The sequence below is a fragment of the Littorina saxatilis genome, linkage group LG13 (assembly GCF_037325665.1).
Source record: "Littorina saxatilis isolate snail1 linkage group LG13, US_GU_Lsax_2.0, whole genome shotgun sequence".
NCBI classification, from domain to species: domain Eukaryota; kingdom Metazoa; phylum Mollusca; class Gastropoda; order Littorinimorpha; family Littorinidae; genus Littorina; species Littorina saxatilis.
The window spans coordinates 20,714,962-20,741,710 of NC_090257.1; the positions used below are offsets into that span (position 1 = coordinate 20,714,962).

At 42.6% G+C, this 26,749-nt stretch overlaps 1 protein-coding gene and 1 long non-coding RNA gene across 3 annotated transcripts in view; both read left to right on the forward strand.

Annotated features, from left to right (window-relative positions):
* Positions 1 to 26,749, forward strand: part of LOC138983859 (uncharacterized) — a 410,309-nt gene that overhangs the window by 373,680 nt on the left and 9,880 nt on the right. The gene's annotated exons all lie outside the window — the stretch shown is intronic.
* LOC138983846 (monocarboxylate transporter 12-B-like) overlaps positions 1 to 26,749 on the forward strand; it is a 36,891-nt gene that overhangs the window by 8,279 nt on the left and 1,863 nt on the right. Inside the window, exons 2-6 of one of the 2 annotated variants that reach the window (XM_070357188.1) lie at positions 15,814 to 16,006; positions 16,997 to 17,140; positions 18,579 to 18,722; positions 21,297 to 21,475; positions 22,938 to 23,988. In XM_070357188.1, the coding sequence (XP_070213289.1) occupies positions 15,952 to 16,006; positions 16,997 to 17,140; positions 18,579 to 18,722; positions 21,297 to 21,475; positions 22,938 to 23,988 (1,573 nt within the window). In that variant the 5' untranslated portion in view covers positions 15,814 to 15,951. Of the gene's footprint in view, positions 1 to 15,813; positions 16,007 to 16,847; positions 17,141 to 18,578; positions 18,723 to 21,296; positions 21,476 to 22,937; positions 23,989 to 26,749 lie in introns of those variants that run through there. The other variant, XM_070357187.1, reaches the window with a different exon arrangement.

The window sequence follows — 26,749 nt, forward strand, 5'->3', positions numbered from 1 at the left end:
TGACCAAGGCCGAAGGCCGCGGTCAATAAATATGAAACAAAAGTCGATATGCCCCCCGATGACCAACAAAAATGCTGGTCTGACAACAAACCACCAAACATCGTTTTTATCATCATTTTGGTAGTGAGAAAATAAGTGCCAAATCAACACAGGGAGCCATGCTTTGAAACACGAGTTCCATTTTGATAACTCATGGTTTGGGGCCCCAGCACGTTGTTGCAATCAAAGTTGGCCTACTGTGAAAGCAACTTTCTGTGATTTGAGTTCATAAGATGTTGAGATAAATATGTCAGGTTTGAGGATGCACAGTTCTGTAGGTTCCTCTCAGTATTCCACCCCCTCGGTTTTCAGTTGTAAATATTAAGCTTAGTGATCGAATGTGGAAGCTATGTTGGGTCAAAGGTCACAGAAGATTTGCGTCGTGCAGCAAAGGAAAGAATCACGATCTTGTTTCCAACTCGTTGCCTCTTTGTTTTTCATTAGACCTGTCAGTCTGCTTGCTCAGCTTTGTTAGATGTTTGCATATCTTGTTGCTATGTTCTTTACTTTTATTATTATTTCTTATTTGCGCTTCGTTTATCGATACAACGTCTTGTGCAGGGGTCAATTGGTTTGACTTCCCCCCGCGGGTTAGGGGGAAGAATTTACCCGATGCTCCCCAGCATGTCGTAAGAGGCGACTAACGGATTCTGTTTCTCCTTTTACCCTTGTTAAGTGTTTCTTGTATAGAATATAGTCAGTTTTTGTAAAGATTTTAGTCAAGCAGTATGTAAGAAATGTTAAGTCCTTTGTACTGGAAACTTGCATTCTCCCAGTAAGGTAATATATTGTACTACGTTGCAAGCCCCTGGAGCAAATTTTTGGTTAGTGCTTTTGTGAACAAGAAACAATCGACAAGTGGCTCTCTCCCCCCTTTCCCCGTCGCGATATAACCTTCGTGGTTGAAAACGACGTTACACACCAAATAAAGAAAGAAAGAAAGAATTGGTTTGACTTGAACTTGACGTTCGTGTTTCTCCGAACGTCTGTGTATCGAAACACAGATACACACACTCCATTGACTTAGTAAGAAGACAAAACATATCGCTAGGTTTCATTTGTTTGTGGTGAATTTATGACCTTTCATGAAGTAGTTTTTGTTTTTGTTTACTTTTGCCAGTTCGTTTTTGGAACTTTGCAAAGCAGTGTCGTGTCGTCTGTTTAGGTCTGGGGAAACTCCAATGAAAAGAGCCGAAGAATCCCCGAGCGTTTCTATTGGGTTTGCTTTTGATTATCCATGTATAACCTGCTTCCTGCAACTATGGTAACCGGGGATTTATTGCATGGGGAACATGAGATTTATTTCCCAGGTGTTTGTGAATGAAAACTGGTGAAAATGATGACTATGTTTTTTATCGTCCCTACAACCTATGGCTAGTCAAGTATAATGATTGTTTGTATCAGTGATGTTGGGCTGATCAATTGATTTTTCTTCGGTATCAATTGGTCTCTACCCTCATCCCCTTTACTTGAGTGGATAATGTGTCGCTGTAAGTTCATTGTTACGTTATTTTGTTCAAATGTATTATTATGTATTTGATCATTGATGTTTAAATAGCATGGTTTTATTCATAGTTAATTAATATGAAAAGCGCGGAGAGTGTAGTTTACTGTGGTTCGCGCTATATGAGCTGTCAACTGTGTGTGTTTGAATTGTGTGTGTGTGTGTCAGTCACAGTTTGCATGTGTATCAGTATGTGGCCTTAAGTCTGAAATGGTGTCCACAGCTGAAATAGCTGTGCAACCTTGGCTCTAACCTGATTTGTACATCAAAGAAAAATAAAATCCTTGTAAAGATTAATGAGACTTGTAAAAAAAAGTAGGAAGTACACACCTAGAGAAACATTGTGTGCTCAGTTGTTGTTTTTAATGAAAATGTCGCCATTATCTGAAGTCAGCAGCACTACATTTTGGCCATTTTTTGTGACATGACCTTACAGCATATTGAAACATGTCTACTCTGTCATCTTTATGGGACAGAATGTCATGAATGACTTTTCACTGAGCCAGTAAAACTCAAATGTACCTTTGACAAAGCAAAGTTTTTGAATTTTGTCAGTGAGCCTGCAGAAAATGGGGAGACAAAATTTCACAGAAAGTTCATAACTATTTCCGTAAGACTTCATTTATGTTCACTGATCAGCTCTAAATAATAATTAAAGATTGAAACCTGATATATTTTTGTAAAAAAGTATTTTACAGTATGTTTTGCAGAGGTATAAAACATAAAAAGGGTTGTTTGACTTGTTTTTGCATGTTCAAAAGTAGTTTGAAGTTTATGTGCAGATTTTCTTGTGAAAAAAGAGTTATGAACTTTCCAACCTTTTGCCTTATAAAATGAGTAAATTGACTGGTTGGGGAACACCTAGCTTTGTAATGCATTTGGATCCACTAGCAGCAGTCACACTGAAAGTTTGCATCAAGTTCATTCATTGGTGTTTGAGTAATTGAGAAATAAAAAATTCTTGTGAGAAAGTTATGAACTTTCCTACTATCTCCACTGAGAGTGTTTTTTGTCCTTAAATGCTAGCCATGAAAGTTAAGGTTGTAGTGGAACAGCAATTTTGCATATAAAAGTACATTAGATTTAGATACTAAGCAATTTTTGTCACTAAAGTCAAGCAGTATGCTTTAGTTAGCCATTTTCTCTGTGTCTTGTGCACTATTTTTATGTGAGAGTTACTAACTCATGTCAAAACCCAAAATATATGTAAAATGACTATTTTCAGTTTCCAAATTACACTGTACCATGATTTTCATCACAAAAAGAATCTACTGGCTGCTGACTGTTTCTTTCTGAAGTACTTAGCCGTTTTGTCATGAAGTTCATAACTTCACATAACTCAAGCTCATTTTTCAAGGGCGTGTTTAAAATAATGCCTTGTTAATAGCAAAAGAGTACATTTGACTTTATCTGGACATTTTGTAAGAAGTTTTCTGAATATCAACCCTCAAAATTACATTTTGATAATTCCAGCATGAATCTGGGTTGACTGCACGGTGTACATAACTTCACATCAACTGACCCTCAGCCCCACGGTGTGAAGTTATGAACACATGCCATGAGTATGATTTATACACAATAATTAATTTACTACACTAAATCACTACCTCAAATGATGTGCTGCTCTTCTCCAGAGTAGGCTGTTACAGTTTGATGTCATTTTTATTTTAATTTACCAGCAGATTTTAGTACGTAGCTTTTCAGTTAAATAAATGATGTGAAGTTATGAACACACAGTCAGCTGACATAAACACTAACTAAATAATGATTTCGGTAACAGTTTTCATGACTGAGTTTGGTTAAGTAAATCATTAAGTTGTTTAGAATTATTTGCAAGAGACTTTAGTTAGTTATTTTAGTATAAATGTGTGATTGATGTGAAGTTATGAACTTTCACAAGTTTCAAACAATTTGTTTTATTTTGGCAATTAAAATCTGATTTTGTAATATAAGTGCAGCTTTAGCCTATACTATAACTCTGTGTTCTCAGTTTGTCATTGTTTTGCAAATATATTATACAGTAACTGTACTAGAGACCAACATAACAAAAATTCTTGTGAAGTTATGCGCACGCTCACATTTTATGATTTTTGTTATCGTTTGTTTTCACAAATGTTTTACTTTTATTACTTAGTTGTATGTTGATTACAAAGAGTAGCTGGAGAGAAAATAAGATGACATATGCACTTTCTTACTTTGGTTTGAATTTGCCATAGTTTGTGATGTCACGGTGTGAAGTTATGAACTCCTAGGACATTCTAAAAAAACTTTCAGTTTCTGCCAACTCTTTGAGTCAGACAAACATTTTGGTGTATTGAAATCCTTTTGATGGTACTTTTCAAGCACATTTTGCACAAAAACAGCAAAATTGTAGATTTAATGATAACTTATGCCAATATTTGCTGTGAAAAAATTGTGACAATATTAATTTCTATAAATAATACAGATAACCAAAAAATCTTCTCCACACTTCATCTTCAAAAATTACCTTCATGTTCCAGCTCACCTTTTTCAGATTAAAAAACTAAACAAATTGTTTCCTGCCTGTATAAATTAAATTTATTATACCAATAAAAGTAAATTATGTGAAGTTATGAACTTCCCATTAATGGAGTTCACATCTGCATCATGCGTGGCCAAAACAAGTTTAACTTGCTTGAAATGCAAAGTAATTTGCTGTAGCAATTTGCTCAGATGTCTAAAACAGACCCAATACATGTACAGCAGTCCCTGCAATGTACGGCCCCCGGCGTGAGCGGACACCTGACATGTACGGACACATTTGCTCGGCACGGAGTGTTTTCCTTCTATATTTTCCCCCCCCTTAAACGGACACCTGCAAAACGTGGACGCGGACACTCATTTTCGGTCCCAACAGCAGGTCATACCTCCAATGTACGGACAGACCATCGTCAAATTTTCACCACAACAAAATCGATAACAGAGCAGTCCGGCTCTTGGTACAAAGATCACAGCCGCAATGGCGTGACGACAGTCACTGGTAACTTGAGTGCACCTGTACCCATCAGGAGGGGGGGTAGTTTTGGTCAGGAGTGGAGTACATGCGAAGATGCCAACATGAAACTGCACTGTGCTCTTTATTCTTGTCTGTTGGACGTAAACAACAGAAACCACAGTCGATGAAGGTCCTGAGCGAAAGAGAGTGAAAAACCGGCCACAGTTCTCAGCATCGTGTGTCTGTGTGTAACCTCTTTCATTGACAAGATACTCTTGTTTCCCCTCAGCCTTGACCAGTGAGTCGGTTGCCTAATCTGTGAACCCTTCAGTTGTCTTGCTTTGTCAAAAGTTACGACACAGTCAACTGGTTTTGCTCTGAGTGAACAGTTGGAGCTGACCTCTCTGGCCACAGCCCCAAACAGTACATGGCTGGAGGGAGTGAGAGAGAGAGGGGGGGGTGGAGGGGGGGGGGTGGAGGGGTAGCTGGCTAAACTCGGTGGGGTGTCCGGTGTCACTGCATGTCAGCAGGAAGAGCATTGGAGAGAAATAGAGAGGTGTACTCTTCCACACAATTTCCAAGCATCAGTTGTCACGGCTTGGGGTAGGCATTTAGTGAGGGAGAGTGAGAGCTGTGTTATGTACAGTGTATTTCCGACTGAAGAGTGAAAAGTCACTGCCATGCCACATGATCGGCATGCAGTCAATAAAGCCAGACAAGATGAAAATAAATTACATGATTATGACATGCAGCTCTATCTGCTGCTATTTATTCAAACTGGTCTTCAAGCTTATTCTTGCAAAGCATCTGCACACGCTCCTCTGTGCTGTGTTTGTGTGGCTGCTTTCGTATGTCAGTGCATGGTGAGTGTGTTCACTGCCTTGAGGATTTATTTTATCTCTTCTTTTCAACACTTTTCATACAAATCATTTTTACAGAACGTTTAAAGAAGTATTAGGAGTTTATTGTTTAGCAGCCACAAGAAGTGATTAGCATAGACTCAATGCTGTTGTTTGTGTGTCTCTGTGTGTGTATGGGGGAGGGGGTGGTGTGGTCACCCCTCCCGTGACCGGACACCTGCAATGTACGGACAGTTTTGCTATGGCCCAAGGGTGTCCGTTCATGAGAGGGACTGCTGTAGCAACAATGATTTAACAAGTCTAAATTTTGTGACGGTGTGAAGTTATGAACTCCTGCAAACTTTTAAACCTGAATCTGTGAAGTGATCAAACATGAGTTTTCTTAAATCATAGCTGTTCCTTGCGTATTTATGCTCTAAAATACATCTCTATTTTCAAAACAAAGAAAATGTTCATTTTTAAAATTGATTTTGTATGTCACAAAAATGGACACCAATTCTGACTTTGGGCCATGTGTGTGCAAGTGTGTGTTCCTCAATAACTAAAACCATAAAAGATCATGACATTTATGTTGAGGCCGACAAGGCCACATACTTCTAGTTCCTTGATATTTACACTTTGTCAATACCTTGGGGGCCCGGTAGCTCAGTTGGTAGAGCACTGGACTTGTGATCGGAAGGTCGCAGGTTCGAATTCGGGCCGGGGCGGACACGGGTCAACCTTATGTGCAGACACAGAGACGGAAGCCATGTCCCACCCCCATGTCACCACAATGGCATGTAAAAGATCTTGGTCATTCTGCCATAAGTGCAGATGGCTGATACCACCTAAACACGCATACACTTGTGTGTCTCGTCAAAAGCCGTGAGGGCGTAAAACTCGAATCATATAACCCATATCTTGTCCTTAAGAGGCGAAATATTTAGCCTGTAGGACACAAAGCATTCTCTCTTTCCATTTTACTTTGTCAATACCGGAGCTGGTACGCACCTGTTGACTGCCATTGGCCTTTCATGCTCCAGTAGACAGATACTTTGATCCAGTGTTAATGTACCCACCCCACACAGACAGCAGTTGGACCTGGGTTCAAAATGGATATTGGTCAAAATGTCCTGGCCAGAACAAAATTATTATGTCAAAAGACAGCCCACACACACTCACATGCAAACAGACACACACACACACACACACACACACACACACACACACACACACACTATCCTCAATCTCTCTCTCTCTCTCTCTCTCTCTCTCTCTCTCTCTCTCTCTCTCTCTCTCTCTCTCTCTCTCTCTCTCTCTCTCTCTCTCTCTCTCTCTCTCTCTCTCTCTCTCTCTCACATACACTCACAAACCACACACAAATACATGTACAACTCTTACACACAGAACTATCGGACATTCCATCGGCCATGTGTCAGAACAATTATGCGTTAGATATAATACTAAATGGCCGAAGACCAAGCAAGGCCTGAGAACAACACTGAACAGGTTCACTTTGTGAACTGACAGCAGCTGTGTGACTCATTCCGTACATAAAGTTTATTCATGCATGCCCATCCTGCTTACAGTCACTCCTGTGCAAATCTCAAGAGCTGCTGTTTGATTCCTGAGGAGATTAAAGATGGTCGTCTACATTTTTGCTTTTTTTCAATAATCTTATGGTTAGATTTCGATAAAAAGTTATGTCAGATGATGAAAGAAATGCACGGTTTTCGGGAGGAGTTTTGCCCTCGGCATTTCCCAAATAAGGATATCCTACTATGCTGAAATACTACAATGAATTTTCAAACGGCTACCCTTGCTTCGTCTTTCTTGATCGAAGGGGGGGGGGGGTATTTTTTATATTTGTAGAGAATAAACTCGGCATTTTATTGGTCAAATGTCTATTTATGTATAAAATGTAGACAAGGACCTTTAATATATGTACCACAGTATGGTGGAGTGAGTGTGAGGTAGTCTGAAGTGTAGTATTTGTAGGTTGAAAGTATTTGTTTTACCTTCATAAAGGAATACAGTTCCCAGTAAGGTAATATATTGTACTACGTTGCAAGCCCCTGGAGCAATTTTTTGATTAGTGCTTTTGTGAACAAGAAACAATTAACAAGTGGCTCTATCCCAACTCACCCCCCCCCCCCCCCCCTTTCTCCGTGGCGACGTTAAACACCAAAGAAAGAAAGAAAGGAATAAAGTTTCCATTCACTTCAGGAGTGACAGTGTTTGCTGACTAGAATGTTTGAACATGTATACAAGTGTAAGAAATGTTACAATTGTATTGTGTGCATGTGTTTGTGTATCTCTCTCTCCCCTCTGCATAAAAAGTCTTTGTTTATTGGCAAAGTAACTTAAAAATATGTTTTTTTGGAGAAAAAAAAAAGTCCCGACCTACGGACCCTATTTTTTCTGGCTATGTTACCGTAAACAGATTTTTTTATTTTTTTTTGCCTAATAATATACTCAAGAAATAGCTTTTGGATTTCATACAATTTTGTGAAAGATCAATGTTTGTGCAGGAATTAAGTCTGCTGAAATGTATACTATGACTGTGCAAAACTCCAAGTAGGCGAAGAGTGTTTTTATGGAAGGCTCTGTACAATGTCGGACTATTTTGTGAAAGGTCAACTGGTATTATAAGCCTCTGACTCTGAGGATTCACAACTTTGGCCTTATCAGTGCCCTTCAAAGTGTGATAGCTAGTGTTTGTGTGTGTGTGTGTGTGTGTGTGTGTGTGTGTGTGTGTGTGTGTGTGTGTGTGTGTGTGTGTGTGTGTGTGTGTGTGTGAGGTTTAGAGAGACTGAGAGATTGACTTACATACATGCATTATGCATATATATTATGTCTATATACACACAAATACATGCGCAGACCATCACTGACACACATGCAGGCACACACACACACACACACACACACATTCTAATGGGCAAGCAAATGCGGCACAGGGGGGTCCCTAAATAGCCCAAAGCATGATGTTCATTGTTGATATTCTAGGTGTGAGTTGTCATCTTGAAACAAACGGGTAACTATATATACGTACAGTCGAGCCTCGGCCCTCCAGGTGGGTGAAAGCATGAAATGAATGTTAACATCAAAAGTCTCCCCACCTCTACCTGGGGGGAGGGGGGGATGATTGTCCAGGTAACATTCAAGTGTGTGGGGTTTGCCTTCACGGGGCATTTATACTTTTAGCAACATACTGCCCTGGTTTGAACTGCGTGTTGGGTGTGAACTAAATCTGGATAGTAGATGTGTGAGAATTGTTGTCTGTGTCAATTGATTGGGATCATCGTCTCTATGAGCTTCAGCTTGACAGGTTAGGTGTAATTTCATCTCATTTGTTTCCAACTACTTTGTAGTGTGTGTGTTTTTGTTGCTGTTGTTGTTTGGCAGTGATGTTGGTGTGTGTGTTTTTGTTGCTGTTGTTGTTTGGCAGTGATGTTGGTGTGTGTGTGGAAGGAAGTATATATATGCATGTAACATTATCTTGGATAGGTTTCATCTGCAACCTTACATTTATCACAGAATTATTTTGCTCAGTACTGACAGCAATTAATGGGTGTGACACATAATTTCTTAGCAGTGTATAATCCGCAGAGCGTAGAGTATGTGAGAACAGGTCTTTGATTTGTCACAGGCATTGTTCAAGTGAAACTAGTTCAATTGTTCTGTTTCGGTTGTTATTCTGACAAGCTTAACAGCAGTGGCCTTTTCAGACCCGGTGGGCTGACACAGCCTTGTTTTTTTACATTTAGTCAAGTTTTGACTAAATGTTTTAACATAGAGGGGGAATCGAGACGATCGAGGGTCGTGGTGTGTGTCTGTGCGTGTGTGTGTGTGTGTAGAGCGATTCAGACTCAAATACTGGACCGATCCTTATGAAATTTTACGTGAGAGTTTCTGGGTATGAAATCCCCAGACGGTTTTTTCATTTTTTCGATAAATGTCTTTTATGACGTCATATCCGGCTTTTTGTAAAAGTTGAGGCGGCACTGTCACACCTTCATTTTTCAATCAAATTGATTGACATTTTGGCCAAGCAATCTTCGACGAAGGCCGGACTTCGGTATTGCATTTCAGCATGGAGGCTTAAAAATTAATTAATGACTTTGGTCATTAAAAATCTGAAAATTGTAATTAAAATTATTTTTGTATAAAATGATCCAAAATTACTTTTATTTTATTCTTCATCATGTTCTGATTCCAAAAACATACAAATATGTTATATTCGGATTAAAAACAAGCTCTGAAAATTAAAAATATGCAAATTATGATTAAAATTAAATTTCCGAAATCGTTTTAAAAACAATTTCATCTTATTCCTTGTCGGTTCCTGATTCCAAAAACATATAGATATGATATGTTTGGATTAAAAACACGCTCAGAAAGTTAAAACAAAGAAATCGGTACAGTAAAGCATGCTATTGCAGCACAGCGCAACCGCTACCGCGCTGAACAGGCTCGTCACTTTCACTGCCTTTTGCACTAGCGGCGGATTACGGTCATTGTGAAAATATGCAGTGCGTTCAGTTTCATTCTGTGAGTTCCACAGCTTGACTAAATGTAGTAATTTTGCCTTTCGCGACTTGTTTACATTTAGTCAAGTTTTGACTAAATGTTTTAACATAGACGAGCCGAGAGAAGGTGGTGGTGTACACTCTTCAAAAAAAGTTAAGGATCGCTTTTTTACAAGCACGCCACACAAAACAGACAAGACCGAATTCTTGGTAACGCACTTGCGCTCGGAAGCGAGAGGTTGCGAGTTCGACCCTGGGTCAGGGCGTTAGCAATTTTCTCCCCCCTTTCCTAACCTAGGTGGTGGGTTCAAGTGCTAGTCTTTCGGATGAGACGAAAAACCGAGGTCCCTTCGTGTACACTACATTGGGGTGTGCACGTTAAAGATCCCATGATTGACAAAAGGGTCTTTCCTGGCAAAATTGTATAGGCATAGATAAAAATGTCCACCGAAATACCCGTGTGACTTGGAATAATAGGCCATGAAAAGTAGGATATGCGCCGAAATGGCTGCGATCTGCTGGCCAATGTGAATGCGTGATGTATTGTTTAAAAAAAATTCCATCTCACATGGCATAAATAAATCCCTGCGCCTTGAATATGTGCGCGATATAAATTGCATTAAAAAAAAAGGATATATTAAAAAAAAAATTCCCTGCGCTTAGAACTGTACCCACGGAATACGCGCGATATAAGCCTCATATTGATTGATTGATAATGACAAACAAAGCAAAGATCGAACGCGGCAGCGACAATATAGCTAGAGTGTGTCAAACGGGACAACCCTCGAAAATGGAATTCACAACAATGTGAATCAGTGTCAATAACGCGCGTGCCCTCCGTTCTGTGCCAGGCATTCAACACATCGTTGGCGCATGGAGTGGATCAGGTTGCATATGAATGCTCTGGAAACTCCATTCCACTCCTGCTGGAGCCATTGCAGCAGTTGACCCAGAATGGCAGGAGGAGGGTGATGTTGCGGTACCCGACGACAAAGCTCGTTCCACATGTCCTCTATGGGGTTCAGGTCCGGGCTGTTGGCTGGCCACAGCATCCTGTTGACCCTGGCCTGCTGGATGAAGGTGTTTACAGCTGCAGAGCGATGGGGAAGTGCGTTGTCATCCTGAAGAATCCCACGAGGGCCGATCGCTTGGAGGGCTGGAGCGACCAGGGGTTGCAGGATCTCATTCTGGTAGCGGAAACCAGTCAAGTTGCCCACTACATGGTACAGAGGTGTCCTTAGACGTGTGCTGATCCCTCCCTAGACCATCACAGAGCCTACGCCAAAACGCTCTTGTTCCAGAACGGCGCCTTCTGCGAAGCGCTCTCCGCGACGCCTCCACATTCGGATGCGACCATCAGCAGGTTCCAAGCAAAAGCGGGACTTATCTGTAAACAACACCTGAGCCCACTGCTGACGTTGCCACCTCACATGTTGAGTGCACCAGGCTTGGCGAGCTGCTCGGTGATTAGCAGTCAGGGTTGTTCCTCGGACTGGACGCGTTGCACGCAAGCCAAAGTTGTGTAAGCGGTTTCGGATCGTCTGACCACTAACAACAGTGTTGGGGGTAGCTTGTAGGCGTTGCCTAATGTTGTTTGCCGTAGCCATTCTTTGTTGCATGGCCTGCCTCTGATTGAAGTGATCCTCTCTTTGTGTGGTGACTCTCGGCCGACCAGAACGTTGTCGCTCCTGCACTCTTCCAGTTGCTTGGAATCTCTGTTTCAGTCTGATGATGACAGAGGGAGCCACTGCAAGCCTCTGGGCCACTTGCCTGGCAGCAACACCGTCTTGTAGCCATCCTATTGCCCTTCCTCGATCCAAATCGCTCAGTTTTCTTCGTGGGGGCATGTTGCTACTGTGCATAATTGTGTCAGCGTGTCAACCTTTAAACACAAGCTGGTGAGCGATGTTCATAGCCAGGACCCTGTTGTAGCACATGCATCACAACCTCTTGCCCTGGCATGCGTTCCACAAATTTCATGGGGCTATAAAAAAACACCCTTTTTCTTCCAAAATACAGAAGCTTTTGAGAAGTCCCACAAAGGGAAATAACTCTGCCTGCCAAACAAAATTCTAGGTCAAGACTCATTGTTCATTTGTTAATTCAAACATATTAATCTTTTAATTATTATGTCGATGTTTAATTTTTTGGCAATTTTTTATAATTAGATCCGTTTTTTCAACCGATCCTTAACTTTTTTTGAAGAGTGTATGTGTATGTATGTATGTATGTATGTGTGTGTGTAGAGCGATTCAGAGAAAACTACTGGGCCTATCTTCATGAAACTTCGCATGAAAGTTCCTGGGTATGATATCGCCAGACGTTTTTTTTCTTTTTTTCGATAAATATCTTTGATGACGTCATATTCCGCTTTTGGTAAAAGTTCTGATGAAAGTCTGGACAGATGACATTTTATTCAAACGGCGTGTTTCAGATATTCAGGCCCCTTGAAGTGACGTCACAAGCTTAAAGAAGTGTGATGATTTTGAGTTGCATTAATGGGCGGTTCTGGTGAGGTTATGCCCCCTCTTTCTTTCGGCTGGTAACTGGCGCCACCTCGCGGCAAGATCACACGAGAAAGGGAAAAAAACTTGCATTGGTCCCAAATAGCATATTGGTTTGGTAACAGTTCGTGTGTAAGTCGTGCATTTTATACGATAAACAGACAATGGTCGGTTCTGGTGAGGTTATGCCCCTTCTTTCTTTCTGCTGGTATCAGGAGTTGTCTCGCGTTATCACCCCAGAAGCGCTCATTGTGTCGAATTCGAAATATTGCTGGGTCCACAAGAAACCTGCTTATTCATTTATACGTAAAATTGCGTCATCGTTGTTTGATTCTAATTTAATCGGATGCACATAAGCAAGCACTTTCATTCTGGTAACAGCCTGGTGTTGCATTCCATATTACAAGGGTTAAGCGTCAGCAGGGAGTGAATGCAGGATCATGCGCTAACTTTATTCCGCACCAATGTTGCATCCCGCAGTGGGGCACTGCGGTTATGAAATTAAAAGCCCCTCCTGTTTTTGGAACCGCAGGAGCTTTCTAGTTTGCTGTTAGGTAGATTTTTGGTTCCTCTTTCCTGTCATGCTCTCTTTTTCTTCATGAATTCTTTTCTTTTTTCTGCCTTCTTGCTCATTCGCCTGTATTTTTTCCAAAAATCTCTTCTCTTGCCGCTTGTCTCGCGATTCATGTATAGTTTAATCTGTTAGTGTTCTGATGTAAGTCCAGCAGTAGATAGGTTAAGCCTATTTTAACATACTGGAAACTGGTAATCTTCCAGTAGGTATTAATTTAGTTTTACTAAAGCCTGCTGGGACACAAGTAATGGGTTAGTGCATTTGTAAACAGGAATCGCTTGACAAGTGGCCCCCTTCATCCCCCCCTTCCTCGTCCTGATATGGCTCTGCGTAGTCGGCTGGACGTTAAGCAACAAATAAACAAACAAACAAACCAATGTTGCATGCTTAGCCATGTAATGTAAATAGCTTTTCTGTTTCAGAGGAAACATGATACCTATCAGCATGTTACATAATAAACTGAGGTAGTCTGTCGTGTTAACATGAATTGCTGTGTGAAAGAAGTGACGCAGCCTTGAACATCATGGCCATTTCAGTCATACATGCAGACATTGAAACCAGAATGAACCCTTACACTGGTGTAATTCTGTAACACACGTTACATAGCCACTGGTGAATTAACAGAGATAAAAATAAAGAAAAACGGTCATATAGGTTTTCGCATCCATGGGAGGTAATCGGAACCGACCAAACAGACTGAGCCATTAGCGCGACATATGTCGTGACAACCAGGTGACAGTATACATAAAGTAGCGCGAAATATGTCGCGACAACCAGCCTAAGTTAAGTGACATTTGAGATGGGTGCAAATGCACCTTGTACATGGGTACCTGTGTACCTTGGTTTGCACTGTTACAAAGTACATGCTGCTAAAAAAAAAAGGTGTCATTTTGTAGAGGACCTGTTACTATGGCTCAAGAGTGTTGTCGTGCAATTCACATTCTAATATGCTGGGAAGGTATCTATGGCTTTCTTGGATTAGCTGTGCTATTAGTATAGCCCTCAGAATGCTGTGGTGCATTTGACTTGCTGTTATTCTGGGTAGGTATCTGCATCTTTCTTGGATTCACTGTGCAGTTAGTAATGACCTCCAAAATCTGAGAAAATTAGGTCTTCAAAAGGAGGGTCATCAGTCTTGAAATGGGTGTAAATTTACAGAGGTACATGTTTAATGAACACAAATTCTGAGGAAGTAACTGGAGGTTTTAAAAGGGAGACATCAGACCTGGGAACCCATACGATTTCGCCATATTTTGTACGCATGATTGTCGAAAATACGATCAGTACGGTCAGTGGGAAAATAATACGACGAGAAAAATTCCTAGACTACTTTTCTTTACAAGCCCATCCCGAAGCTGATCCAGTTTTTGACACATGATTACAGTTTTTGTCAGTAAACATTGAAAAAAAGCATTTGTTTTAAATGTATAGGTACACGTAATTACGTGTGACGGACGCGTGTGAAGCATGTTTTAATCATGGATGTTCAAATGTTGTGTGGGGTACGCTCATGTTTATGAAAATACACCAAGTTTACTTGAGAATACTCCAAGTGCAAAACGGGTGTTCCCAGGCCTCAGACATACAGTCTTAAATATGGAGGTAGTGAAAGGGGAGCTCCACTGTCAAGTGATCGGGGTGTAACTGGTGCTTTTGACATGGACGGTGATATGCTGAAAAGTTATCTTGGTCTTTCTCGCATTAGCTGCATGTGCACAGATGTGGGGATCACATTTGCCTGGTGTTCACAGCTAGTTCTCAGTCAGATGGGTGTGAAAGTACTTCTTCTTATTCTGTGTTCGTGGGCTGAAACTACCACGTATACTCATGTTTTTGCACGAGTAGGTTTTTACCCCGCCATTTAGGCAGCCATACACCGCTTTCGGAGGAAGCATGCTGGGTATTTTCGTGATTCTATAACCCACCGAAATCTTACATGGATGACAGGATCTTTTCAGTGCGCACTTGGTCTTGTGCTTGCGTGTACACACTAGCAGGTCTGCACATTAGTTGACCTGGGGGATTGAAAAAATCTCTCCACATTTAACCCACCAGGCGGCCGGTATTCGACCTCACGACCTTCCGATTTTAAGAGGCTGGCGTCTTACCACCCCGCCACAGCGCCTGTCGTGTGAAAGTACTCATGTTATTAAGATAAACTGGACTTTAAGGTTTGAGGGCTAGAGCAAAACAAATTTAAACATGCTGGGGGTGAAAACGAAGGATAATTTCATAGTTCAACCATCGCACATTCAAAAATGGTGAAGGAATTTATGCTGTGATCTGAGAAACAGGGACATAAGAGCTCTAAATGTATACAACATGTGCAGCAAGAATAATTAAGTGAGAGTTAATCCGAACAAATCTCCTGGCAGCTGAGAGAAAAGCATTAGAGCAGTGAAAAGAACAAGCGACTTCCACCCTCATGAAAACATCCTTTTGAGGATGATAATTGATATAGTCACTTTTTCATTTTAATGCTTGTTAATATTCTCTCAGGTGCCAGGAGATTGGTTCCGCATCATTATGCAGCAATCGTAAAGGGGCCTGGTCGCTCCATCAGTTGGTGGACTTTATGTGAACCTCAGGTCAACTATAGTCTTTATGTGCAGACTCAGAGGCAATAATATGTCCCACCCCCGTGTCATAGCTGGGGCATGTAAAAGACCCCGGGTCAGTCAGCCAGATGTGCAGGGGGTTGAAGATTACCCCGAAACATGCAGTCTTAATGTTGTTGCTAGATCTTTATTTCCATTGAGAGGAAGCGACACACATTTTCTAGCAAAGGGACAAGTATGACTATAAATACATGTAATCAAAATGGAGAAAAAAATTCTGATATAATTTTGTTGCTGTGTTATTCAGGTCAGCTGGAAACATGGAGTTATCGACACCTCATGGCAGCACTGATCAGCATGACGACTGAGTGTGAGAGGTTGAGAGAGGCTGAATTATTAAAGTGCTAGTTGTGGTGAAGACACTGTTGCTTCGGTTACCATCGCCATGGCAAAACAGCCATTCCCCCTGGACAGGGGTTGGGCCTGGGCAATTGTGTTTGGTGAGTAGGGTCACCATTTCTGATTACATTGATTTAGTTACATGTATTTCATTTTGATTAGGGTATGTATGTGTTCAGCCGATTTTCTTTGATCCCTCTGCCTCTCTGTCTGCCTCTAGTCTTTGTCTGTCTCTAGGTCTTTGTCTGCCTCTAGGTCTTTGTCTGTCTCTGCCCTTACACTTACACACATGTTACATATATGTGACCCTCCAGAGGGGATGAGAGATGTGAGGAGATGGCCGGGGTTGCGATATGGGTGGGGAGTCTGGCCTGTAAAGTTCTTGCACGCGAGACCATATGTGACCCTCCACCACGGAATGAGTCGCATGTCACCTTTGCATGATTTTCATATTTTTACATTTCCCTAAAGAGTTTTTTATGCTCTATCTAGTGGTGAAAACCGTTTTAGAAAAGAGCGAAAACTGTTTGAGTTATAAGCCTGTGACTAAGGTGACCCTCACACTGTTACCAGACACTCCCCGGACTTATATTTAAGCCTAGCGCAGAACCGCGCGAGGTGACATGCGACTCATTTCGTGGTGGAGGGTCACATATTTTGTGTGTAGATTTTATATATCTAAACATGGTAAAGCTAGAGCTTTGAAACTTCACACACTTCCCTGGTTTAATGAACTACAGGCATTACCTGGGTCTGGTTGACCCTTGTCAAATCTCAAGGCCACAGTGGGGTCAGGTTCAGGTAAAAAAGATTGAAAAAGATAATTTTCTTGAATGGTTTTGAAGATAGGCCTTTGAAACTTCTGAGGTTTGCTGAAATGTAGACATGCATGACCCAAGTGTGACTGATCCTGGTCAAATTTCAAGGTCACAGTGGGGTTGATAAGTACGAGATTTATCATTTTTTTGAACTTTTATGAAGCTAGAGTAGCAGCTTCTGGTTCATGTAATGCATGACAACGGTGAGTCGTGCAAGCGTTTGGTCTGATTCTTATTTTTATGTTTTAACGCGTGTCATTACAACTGTTGCAGGTTCCTTTGTGTGCGTGTTCTTCATGGTGGGGACAGCCAAGTCCACAGGAATGTTCTTGCCGGAATTCCAGAAGCATTTCAATGTGTCCACGTCGCTGGCCTCCATGGTGATGGGAGGGTCGGCCATCGTGTACGCTCTGGCTGGTAAGTCAACCTCTGAATAGTATACCTGCTGTTGAATAAGGGGGTTTCTTCTTCTCCTTCTGCATTCCTTGGTGTTTTGCTCTGGTTGAGCTTCGTCCACTTTGAAGGTCGCGGCGGGGTCGAGTTCGGGTTTAAAAAAAAAGAGGAAAATAATCAGTTTCTTTGAAGATTTTAGAGCAATAACTCATACTCTAATTACGTTTGAATAGTCTCTGTGACACAGCAAGAACAAGATTCTAAAACTAAATAATTGTACATTTTTTTGTCCCACAAAAGGGGACCAGCATCGCAAAAAGTACTATATAAATGTACTATTGAAATTATTTTGATCATTTTATAGTACAGTGGAACCCCTCTTTTAACACTTTGTTCCCCACCTATGTTGACCAAGTTGTTTTGTTTGTTGCCGAGACCAGCTGTGCCGCAGCAGGTCACTCAGAATTGTAGTAACTGTGAAGTAACTGTGTATCAACACGCTGGAATGCAAGCGTTAGATGAATGTTACAGGAAGCGACTGAAGCTAACAGTCTGAGCGGATATATCCGTGCCTGGTCAGATAGAGCCATATGAGTGGGTACGGATATATCTGTAAAATCAGGTCTGAGAAAAGGGGGAGTCTTAAAATGGAGGTAGCTTTACAGAGGCTATAAACAGAAAAAAAAGAAGAAAAGATCTTAAACTTGGGGAAGTCTTAAATATGGTGATCTTTAAAGGAGGTTTACACTGTATGTAAATGTACTATTAATATTATTATTATCATTTTTGACTCACCTGAGTAATTGGTGAGTATTAGGATTCATAATTATGTCTCCGTCTATATGGACGGCCGGTTGTGGACAAAAAACTTAACGTTGAGGTCATCTCCAATGTTTTTCAAAACATCTAAAACTTTGCACACTCTTAGGGTTTGATGATCCAACGAAATGACCCCAGTTTGGTTGACCCTCGTCAAATGTTGGGGTCACAGCGGGGTCAAGTTTGTTTCTTTAAAACTTAACGTTAAGGTTGTCTTGGATGTTTTTAAAGCTAGAGCTTTGAAACCTTGCACACTTGTAGGGTTTGATAATTGAGTAAGTGTGTTTAAAGAATATTAATTCAGCTAAAGGATTAAAATGATTGTTGGTTACTGGCAATACAAAACATGTATTAAATTTGGTCAGTTTCTTTTGCTGTGTAAAATTCATGAAACATACTCCCAGAATGCACCAGATTGCACAGATTTTCAACAAAATTCAGGGGGGGATGGGGGGGGGGAGGGGAGATTTTTCTTTCAATCATTTTCCATGCCTGATCATTATTATTATTATTATTATTATTATTACAATCATCTTTGTGTAGTGGCAACCCCATTCTGCATCCTGTTTTGTCAAATCCTGACGGTACTCAAGGTCAATATTATTATTATTACAATGATCATGTGATCTTTGTGTTCCGACAGCCCCATTCTGCATCCTGTTGGGTCAGATCTTTACAGTACGCAAGGTGATCATTATCGGTGGCATCATCGGCTTCGTGGGAATGGCGCTGGGCAGTCTCCTCTTCAGTATGGAGTACGTCATTGCCGTCTGGGGCGTCTGTTTCGGTCAGTGTCACTATCTTCCCTCCTGTCTTAACACCGGTACAGTAACTCTTCTCAACATTTCAGGCCTTAAAAAGCTGGGAGTCTTAAAATGGAGGTACACAAAAATGCTAATAACGTCTTCATCTGTTGGCTGATTAACTTCATATTTGTTGTACAGCAGTCCCTGCAATGTATGGCCCCCGGCGTGAGCGGACACCTGACATGTACGGACACATTTGCTCGGCACGGAGTGTTTTCCTTCTATATTTGCCCCCCCTTAAACGGACACCTGCAAAACGTGGACGCGGACACTCATTTTCGGTCCCAACAGCAGGTCATACCTCCAATGTACGGACAGACCATCGTCAAATTTTCACCACAACAAAATCGATAACAGAGCAGTCCGGCTCTTGGTTCAAAGATCACAGCCGCAATGGCGTGATGACAGTCACTGATAACTTGAGTGCACGTGTACCCATCAGGAGGGGGGGTAGTTTTGGTCAGGAGTGGAGTACATGCGAAGATGCCAACATGAAACTGCACTGTGCTCTTTATTCTTGTCTTTTGGACGTAAACAACAGAAACCACAGTCGATGAAGGTCCTGAGCGAAAGAGAGTGAAAAGCGGCTTGGGGTAGGCATTAGTGAGGGAGAGTGGGAGCTGTGTTATGTACAGTGTATTTCCCACTGAAGAGTGAAAAGTCACTGCCATGCCACATGGTCGGCATGCAGTCAATAAAGCCAGACAAGAAGAACATAAATTACATGATCATGACATATGCAGCTCTATCTGCTGCTATTTATTCAAACTGGTTTTCAAACTTATTCTTGCAAAGCATCTGCACACGCTCCTGGTCTGTGCTGTGTTTGTGTGGCTGCTTTCGTATGTCAGTGCATGGTGAGTGTGTTCACTGCCTTGAGGATTTATTTTATCTCTTCTTTTCAACACTTTTCATGCAAATCATTTTTACAGAATGTTTAAAGAAGTATTAGGAGTTTATTGTTATTGTTTAGTAGCCACAAGAAGTGATTAGCATAGACTCAATCCTGTTTGTGTGTCTCTGTGTGAGTGTATGGGGGAGGGGGTGGTGTGGTCACCCCTCCCGTGACCGGACACCTGCAATGTACGGACAGTTTTGCTATGGCCCAAGGGTGTCCGTTCATGAGAGGGACTGCTGTAGATTACTTTCAGCCTATGCATGACCCATCCTCAAAGTGGCCTGTTTGTAGGTCAAATAATCTGGCTTTTGTGCAATTTCCAAACAAATGTCCAAATTCGGGAATGGACTCAACAATACAAGGTTTGCAATTGAGCGGTAGCCAAACTAACCCGATTCAAGCCTTCCAGATTGTTACCTTTGGGGTTATTTGAAGGAACTAGTATACCCTAACCAACATTATACAATAAGTGACGTAAATACAGCAATTACTGTCAGGATCAGGGCATTTCCCATGGAGGAATGCATTCATGTCATTGATGAATTTGGCAGGCCATTGTGCAAGTATATAACTTTACAATGAAGGGGGTCATTTTCCAGTCAAGCAAAAATTAGTATCAGTACTCGGGTTGTGTGTGTGCTGCTTCATGCAACCTTTTCAGCAGCCAGAGAAAAATTATTGCTCTTTTAGTATGGATTCTTGTGTGTTTCATTGTGAGTTTATTGGTGACGGGTACTGGAAACCTGTTGATGTCAATAATGTCACCGCAGCACGGAGATATAATGAATGTTTGCTTGGTGTAGTGAGGGTGCACCTAAACTTTGGCTGACTTACGAAAGGATATGGGAGAATGCTGAAGTTGACTCTTGTTTGCAAAATCAGACACATAACATGCAACATCTAAGAAAATCACGTCTCGAAAAGGAGAGAGTCTTGATTAAAATGAAGGTAAATTCACAGATGTTCTGAACAGAAAATCTGAAAAACAAGGTCTGAAAGGGGGGTGGGTGGGGGTGGGGGGTGTTGTTTAAATTTGGGAAGTTCCACTGTACTGTTAACTTGAGGACATTGATTTCATTTTTGTCCGCGCAGGGATTAGGTATGCTTCTTGTACAGTGGAACCCCCCGTTTATGACCTCCAAAAGACCGGCACGGTTGGCCTAGTGGTAAGGCGTCCGCCCCGTGATCGGGAGGTCGTGGGTTCGAACCCCGGCCGGGTCATACCTAAGACTTTAAAATTGGCAATCTGGTGGCTGCTCCGCCTGGCGTCTGGCATTATGGGGTTAGTGCTAGGACTGGTTGGTCCGGTGTCAGAATAATGTGACTGGGTGAGACATGAAGCCTGTGCTGCGACTTCTGTCTTGTGTGTGGCGCACGTTAAATGTCAAAGCAGCACCGCCCTGATATGGCCCTTCGTGGTCGGCTGGGCGTTAAGCAAACAAACAAACAAACAAACAAAGACCTCCAAAAGGGAGAGAAGATGAGGTTTTACAAAGGATGGAGTCTTAAAAGGGAGGGAGTCTTAAATTGGGGGGTAGTGACACAACTGTCGAATGCTGAAGAAGAAGAAGAAATTGGGGGGGGTTTAGAAGGGGGTTTCCCTGTATTAACTCAATGAAATTGATCTAATTTGTTCCTGCTTGGCCAATGTGGACAGGGATCGGGAATGCGACGATCTACGGCAACTGCCTGGTGATCATGGGCTACTACTTCCACAAGCGACGCACGCTGGCCAATGGCCTGGCGCTGACCGGGTCGTCCATTGGGCAGTTCACCTTGCCGCCCTTCATCGAGTTCCTGCTGGAAACCTATGGGCTTCAGGGCTGCATTCTGATAGTGAGTTTCAATAAATGGAACAGTCCTTAATCTTGTGAACAAAGTTGGGCTTGCCGTCTCAGATCTGGCCAGGCTTTTACATGGGATAATACCGTCCCTTCACTTGGTCACATACCAAAAATGAACAGCCTGTGCACAATGGGGAATTTTTGTTATCAAATCATTTTTAAAATGCAAAGAGTGGCCTTTTCAGACAGTCAATTCATCAAAACAATTTCAACTCACCACGGCAAGCTGTCAGGGTGTTGATTTTTGGTATATGACCAAGTGTATGGATTCCCCCCGCGGGTTAGGGGGAAGAATTTACCGGATGCTCCCCAGCATGTCGTAAGAGGCGACTAACGGATTCTGTTTCTCTTTTTACCCTAGTTAAGTGTTTCTTGTATAGAATATAGTCAATTTTTGTAAAGATTTTAGTCAAGCAGTATGTAAGAAATGTTAAGTCCTTTGTACTGGAAACTTGCATTCTCCCTACGTTGCAAGCCCCTGGAGCAAATTTTTGATTAGTGCTTTTGTGAACAAGAAACAATTGACAAGTGGCTCTATCCCATCTTCCCCCTTTCCCCGTCGCGATATAACCTTCGTGGTTGAAAACGACGTTAAACACCAAATAAAGAAAGAAGTGTATGGATGGTTTTATGCCATATAAAAGCATGGTCAGATCTCAGACTGAGATGAAGTGGGTTTTTTCATTTGCCGTAACTTGTACAAGTTGTGTTCTCTTGATATCAGAGAGTAGCTTTCTTTCTGTTGTGTGCAAATCAAGTTTTTGTTGTGTGTGTGTTTTTGTTGTTGTGGTATTTGCCGGCTCACCTGAGCAGTCACCGGAGACTTAGTAATGAGCCGTGTAGACCAAACAATTAATATTGAGGATTTCTTAGATTTTTTCTCACACTAGATTTTACACTCTGGTAGGTTTCGGTGATCTTCAGACATTGTGAAAGTTTGGTTTGCCATAGTCAAATGTGTTCGAACCCCGGCCGGGTCATACCTAAGACTTTAACATTGGCAATCTAGTGGCTGCTCCGCCTGGCATTATGGGGTTAGTGCTAGGACTGGTTGGTCCGGTGTCAGAATAATGTGACTGGGTGAGACATGAAGCCTGTGCTGCGACTTCTGTCTTGTGTGTGGCGCACGTTATATGTCAAAGCAGCACCGCCCTGATATGGCCCTTCGTGGTCGGCTGGGCGTTAAGCAAACAAACAAACAAATAGTCAAGGTCACTGCAAGAAAAAAATAAGGTCTTGATTTGAAATGGCCGGAGAATTGGATGTTTTTGAGAAAATCATGGAAAGCAAAATGTTGGAAAGGATGAAATCTGAAAAAACGGAGGATCTGTGATTGGCATTTCCACTGTATATTGTACAACTGTTGTTGTATGGTTTGACATTTTCCGTTATTGGAATTTCCACTGTACATTGTATTTCTGTTTTGGGGTTTGACAATGTCCATCTCTTTGCAGTTGGCAGGAGTGTATTTTAACGTGGTGGCTGCTGCAAGTCTGTTCCGACCCCCTTCATTCTGGGCCAGTCCTGAAGATGCGGTCATTTCTCTGCATGACGAGGAGGAGGCGGGGGGTGAGGGGGATCAAATCTCCAAGGGAGACGGCCATCTTCTCATAAATGGAAAAATATCACCTGAGGATAAAACCAACAGTGTGGACAGTTCTGTCAACGATAGAAACGTGAGCGTCGTTGCAAACAACAATGGCGCTGAAAATGTTGTGCAGAAAAGCGTCAGTTTAGAGGAAGATGCAGTGGAGGGAAACAACTTGACTTTTGATGGTGATAGTGCCGACTCTCCGCTAGTAAGTCCCTCGAAAGAGGTGGCGTTCAAGGACTCGGAGGAGAGCACAAGGTCGCCCAAGAAAATGGTGCGCTACCACTCATACATGGCCAGCACGGGCAGCCTGTGCATGCGACCCCTCAGCATGTACGGCTCCTCCATGTTCGGCGAAGCGCACGATATGCAGATCGAAGAGTTGGAGGAGGAGAAGGGCGAGAAACAGGGAGGGGTCAGCCAGATCTGCCAGCAAGCCCGGGACATGTTCGACTTCTCCGTCATGAAGAGTTACGTTGCCGTTTTCACCACCATCACCAACTTTCTGTCCTTCTTCGGATACTTCAACTTCGTTCTGTTCCTCCCTGCCGCGGTCCTGGCTAAAGGCATCACCAAGTACGACAAGGCACTCCTGGTCTCGCTCTGTGGCATCGGGGACCTGGTGGGCCGCCTATTGACCGCTTTCATAGGAGACCGAGCGTTCGTGTCACACTACAAGATGCAGGCTGTCGGCATTCTGGCTCTCAGCGTCAACATCGGGTTGTTCATTTTCGCCGATTCCTTCGCCTGGATGGCAGTCCACACTATGTTGTACGGCTTTTTCGGTGGGATCAACGTGAGCTTGGCAGCCGTGGTGATCATTGACTTTGTGGGACTGAAGAACATGCCGCGTCTGTTGGCTGTGGTGATGCTGATCCAGGGCGTGGGGGCGTCCATAGGGCAGCCGCTGCTAGGTGAGTGCTGGTACTTACAGGTATAGGGATGTTTGTGTTGCTTTTCCTGGTTTGTGTTGGTTTTCCTGCAGGTGTAGGGATGATTGTGTTGTTGATGATCCTGTAGGTGTAGGGATGATTGTGTTGTTGATGATCCTGTAGGTGTAGGGATGATTGTGTTGTTGATGATCCTGTAGGTGTAGGGATGATTGTGTTGTTGATGATCCTGTAGGTGTAGGGATGATTGTGTTGTTGATGATCCTGTAGGTGTAGGGATGATTGTGTTGTTGATGATCCTGTAGGCGTAGGGATGATTGTGTTGTTGATGATCCTGTAGGTGTAGGGATGATTGTGTTGTTGATGATCCTGTAGGTGTAGGGATGATTGTGTTGTTGATCATCTTGCAGGTGTAGTGATGATTGTGTTGTTGATCATCTTGCAGGTTTAGTGATGATTGTGTTGTTGATGATCCTGTAGGTGTTGGGATGACTGTGTTAATCATCCTGCAGGTGTTGGGATGTTTGTGTTGTTGATCATATTGCAGATGTAGGGATGTTTGTGTTGTTGATCATCTTGCAGGTGTAGGGATGTTTGTGTTGTTGATCATCTTGCAGGTGTAGGGATGTTTGTGTTGTTGATCATCTTGCAGGTGTAGGGATGTTTGAGTTGTTGATCATCTTGCAGGTGTAGGGATGTTTGTGTTGTTGATCATCTTGCATGTGTAGGGATGATTGTGTCTGTCACTCTATGTGTCTTTGTGCATATATAATATATATCTCTCTGCTCTCCACTTGTGTGGTTGTGCTAACCTGTGTGTGATCCTTGTGTGGTTGTGCTAACCTGTGTGTGATCCTTGTGTGGTTGTGCTAACCTGTGTGTGATCCTTGTGTGGTTGTGCTAACCTGTGTGTGATCCTTGTGTGGTTGTGCTAACCTGTGTGTGATCCTTGTGTGTGGTTGTGCTAACCTGTGTGTGATCCTTGTGTGGTTGTGTTAACTTGTGTGTGATCCTTGTGTTGTTGTGCTAACCTGTGTGTGATCCTTGTGTGGTTGTGTTAACTTGTGTGTGATCCTTGTGTTGTTGTGCTAACCTGTGTGTGATCCTTGTGTGGTTGTGCTAACCTGTGTGTGATCCTTGTGTGGTTGTGCTAACCTGTGTGTGATCCTTGTGTGTGGTTGTGCTAACCTGTGTGTGATCCTTGTGTGTGGCTGTGCTAACCTGTGTGTGATCCTTGTGTGGTTGTGCTAACCTGTGTGTGATCCTTGTGTGGTTGTGCTAACCTGTGTGTGAACTGTGATCCTTGCGTGTGGTTGTGCTAACCTGTGTATGATCCTTGTGTGTGGCTGTGCTAACCTGTGAGTGATCCTTGTGTGGTTGTGCTAACCTGTGTGTGATCCTTGTGTGGTTGTGCTAACTTGTGTGTGATCCTTGTGTGGTTGTGCTAACCTGTGTGATCCTTGTGTGGTTGTGCTAACCTGTGTGATCCTTGTGTGGTTGTGCTAACCTGTGTGTGACCCTTGTGTGGCTGTGCAAACCTGTGTGTGATCCTTGTGTGTGGTTGTGCTAACCTGTGTGTGATCCTTGTGTGGTTGTGCTAATTAACCTGTGTGTGATCCTTGTGTGGTTGTGCTAACCTGTGTGTGATCCTTGTGTGTGGCTGTGCTAACCTGTGTGTGATCCTTGTGTGGTTGTGCTAACCTGTGTGTGATCCTTGTGTGGTTGTGCTAACCTGTGTGTGATCCTTGTGTGTGGCTGTGTGTATCTGCGTATTCTGCGTATTGCTCCTCTGTGTTGGAACGTGCTCCTGTGTATGGGATCGGTGTATGTGATTGTGCGTTTGTGTGTGTCCATCTGTATTGTTTTATATAGAGCTGTGTCGCCTTGCACTCTGTCAGTAGGAGGGTGACCATGGTTTTAATGAAACCAGTGTGATAGGTTTCATTGGTGCGTACACCGTTTGCATACATGTATGTGTAATGTAATTTTCATGTCCATGCTGAATTTGATCCCCAATTGAGATCGATTAATGACTTCTGTGAAAATTAACTGGCATCATAATGCTATCTATATATATATATATACGACTTGTGTGTGTGTGTGTGTGTGTGTTCGCGATGCACGGCCAAAGTTCTCGATGGATCTGCTTCAAATTTGGTGGGCATATTCAGGTAGACCCCGGACACAACCTGGTCGATGAGAATTTTCAACACGTGCTCTCAGCGCGCAGCGCTGAACCGATTTTGGTTTTTCTGTTCATCTTCCCAGATCCATTCCCAGTAACTCTTCCTTATCTTCTCCAGTGTTTTGCGTTTATCTCCCTTCCTTCGTGTGGCGTCAATCCATATTCCCGTTACTATTTTTAGAAGGTCACTGTTCACAACGCTCAATCCATATTCCCGTTATTATTTTTTAGAAGTTTTCCTTTGTGTGGCGCCAATCGCGTATGGTGCGCCACTCACCCGGCTCTACTTCTTCCCGGCGAAAATTTTCAACACGTGCTCTCAGCGCGCAGCGCTGAACCGATTTTGGTTTTTCTGTACATCCATTCCCAGTAACTCTTTCTTATCTTCTCCAGTGTTTTGTGCGTTTGATCTCCCTTCCTTCGTACGGTGCGCCGGCAAAGCCGGCGTACACCCGGCAAAGCCGGGTATTCGGCTCTACTTCTTCCCGGCGAAGCCGTACCCGGCGAAGCGGGTATTCATCTAGTTGGACATATATGTATACATAAAACAGGCTGGGGGCTTGAGGGGGACGTCCCTGGGTCTGCCTTATTTATTCAGGG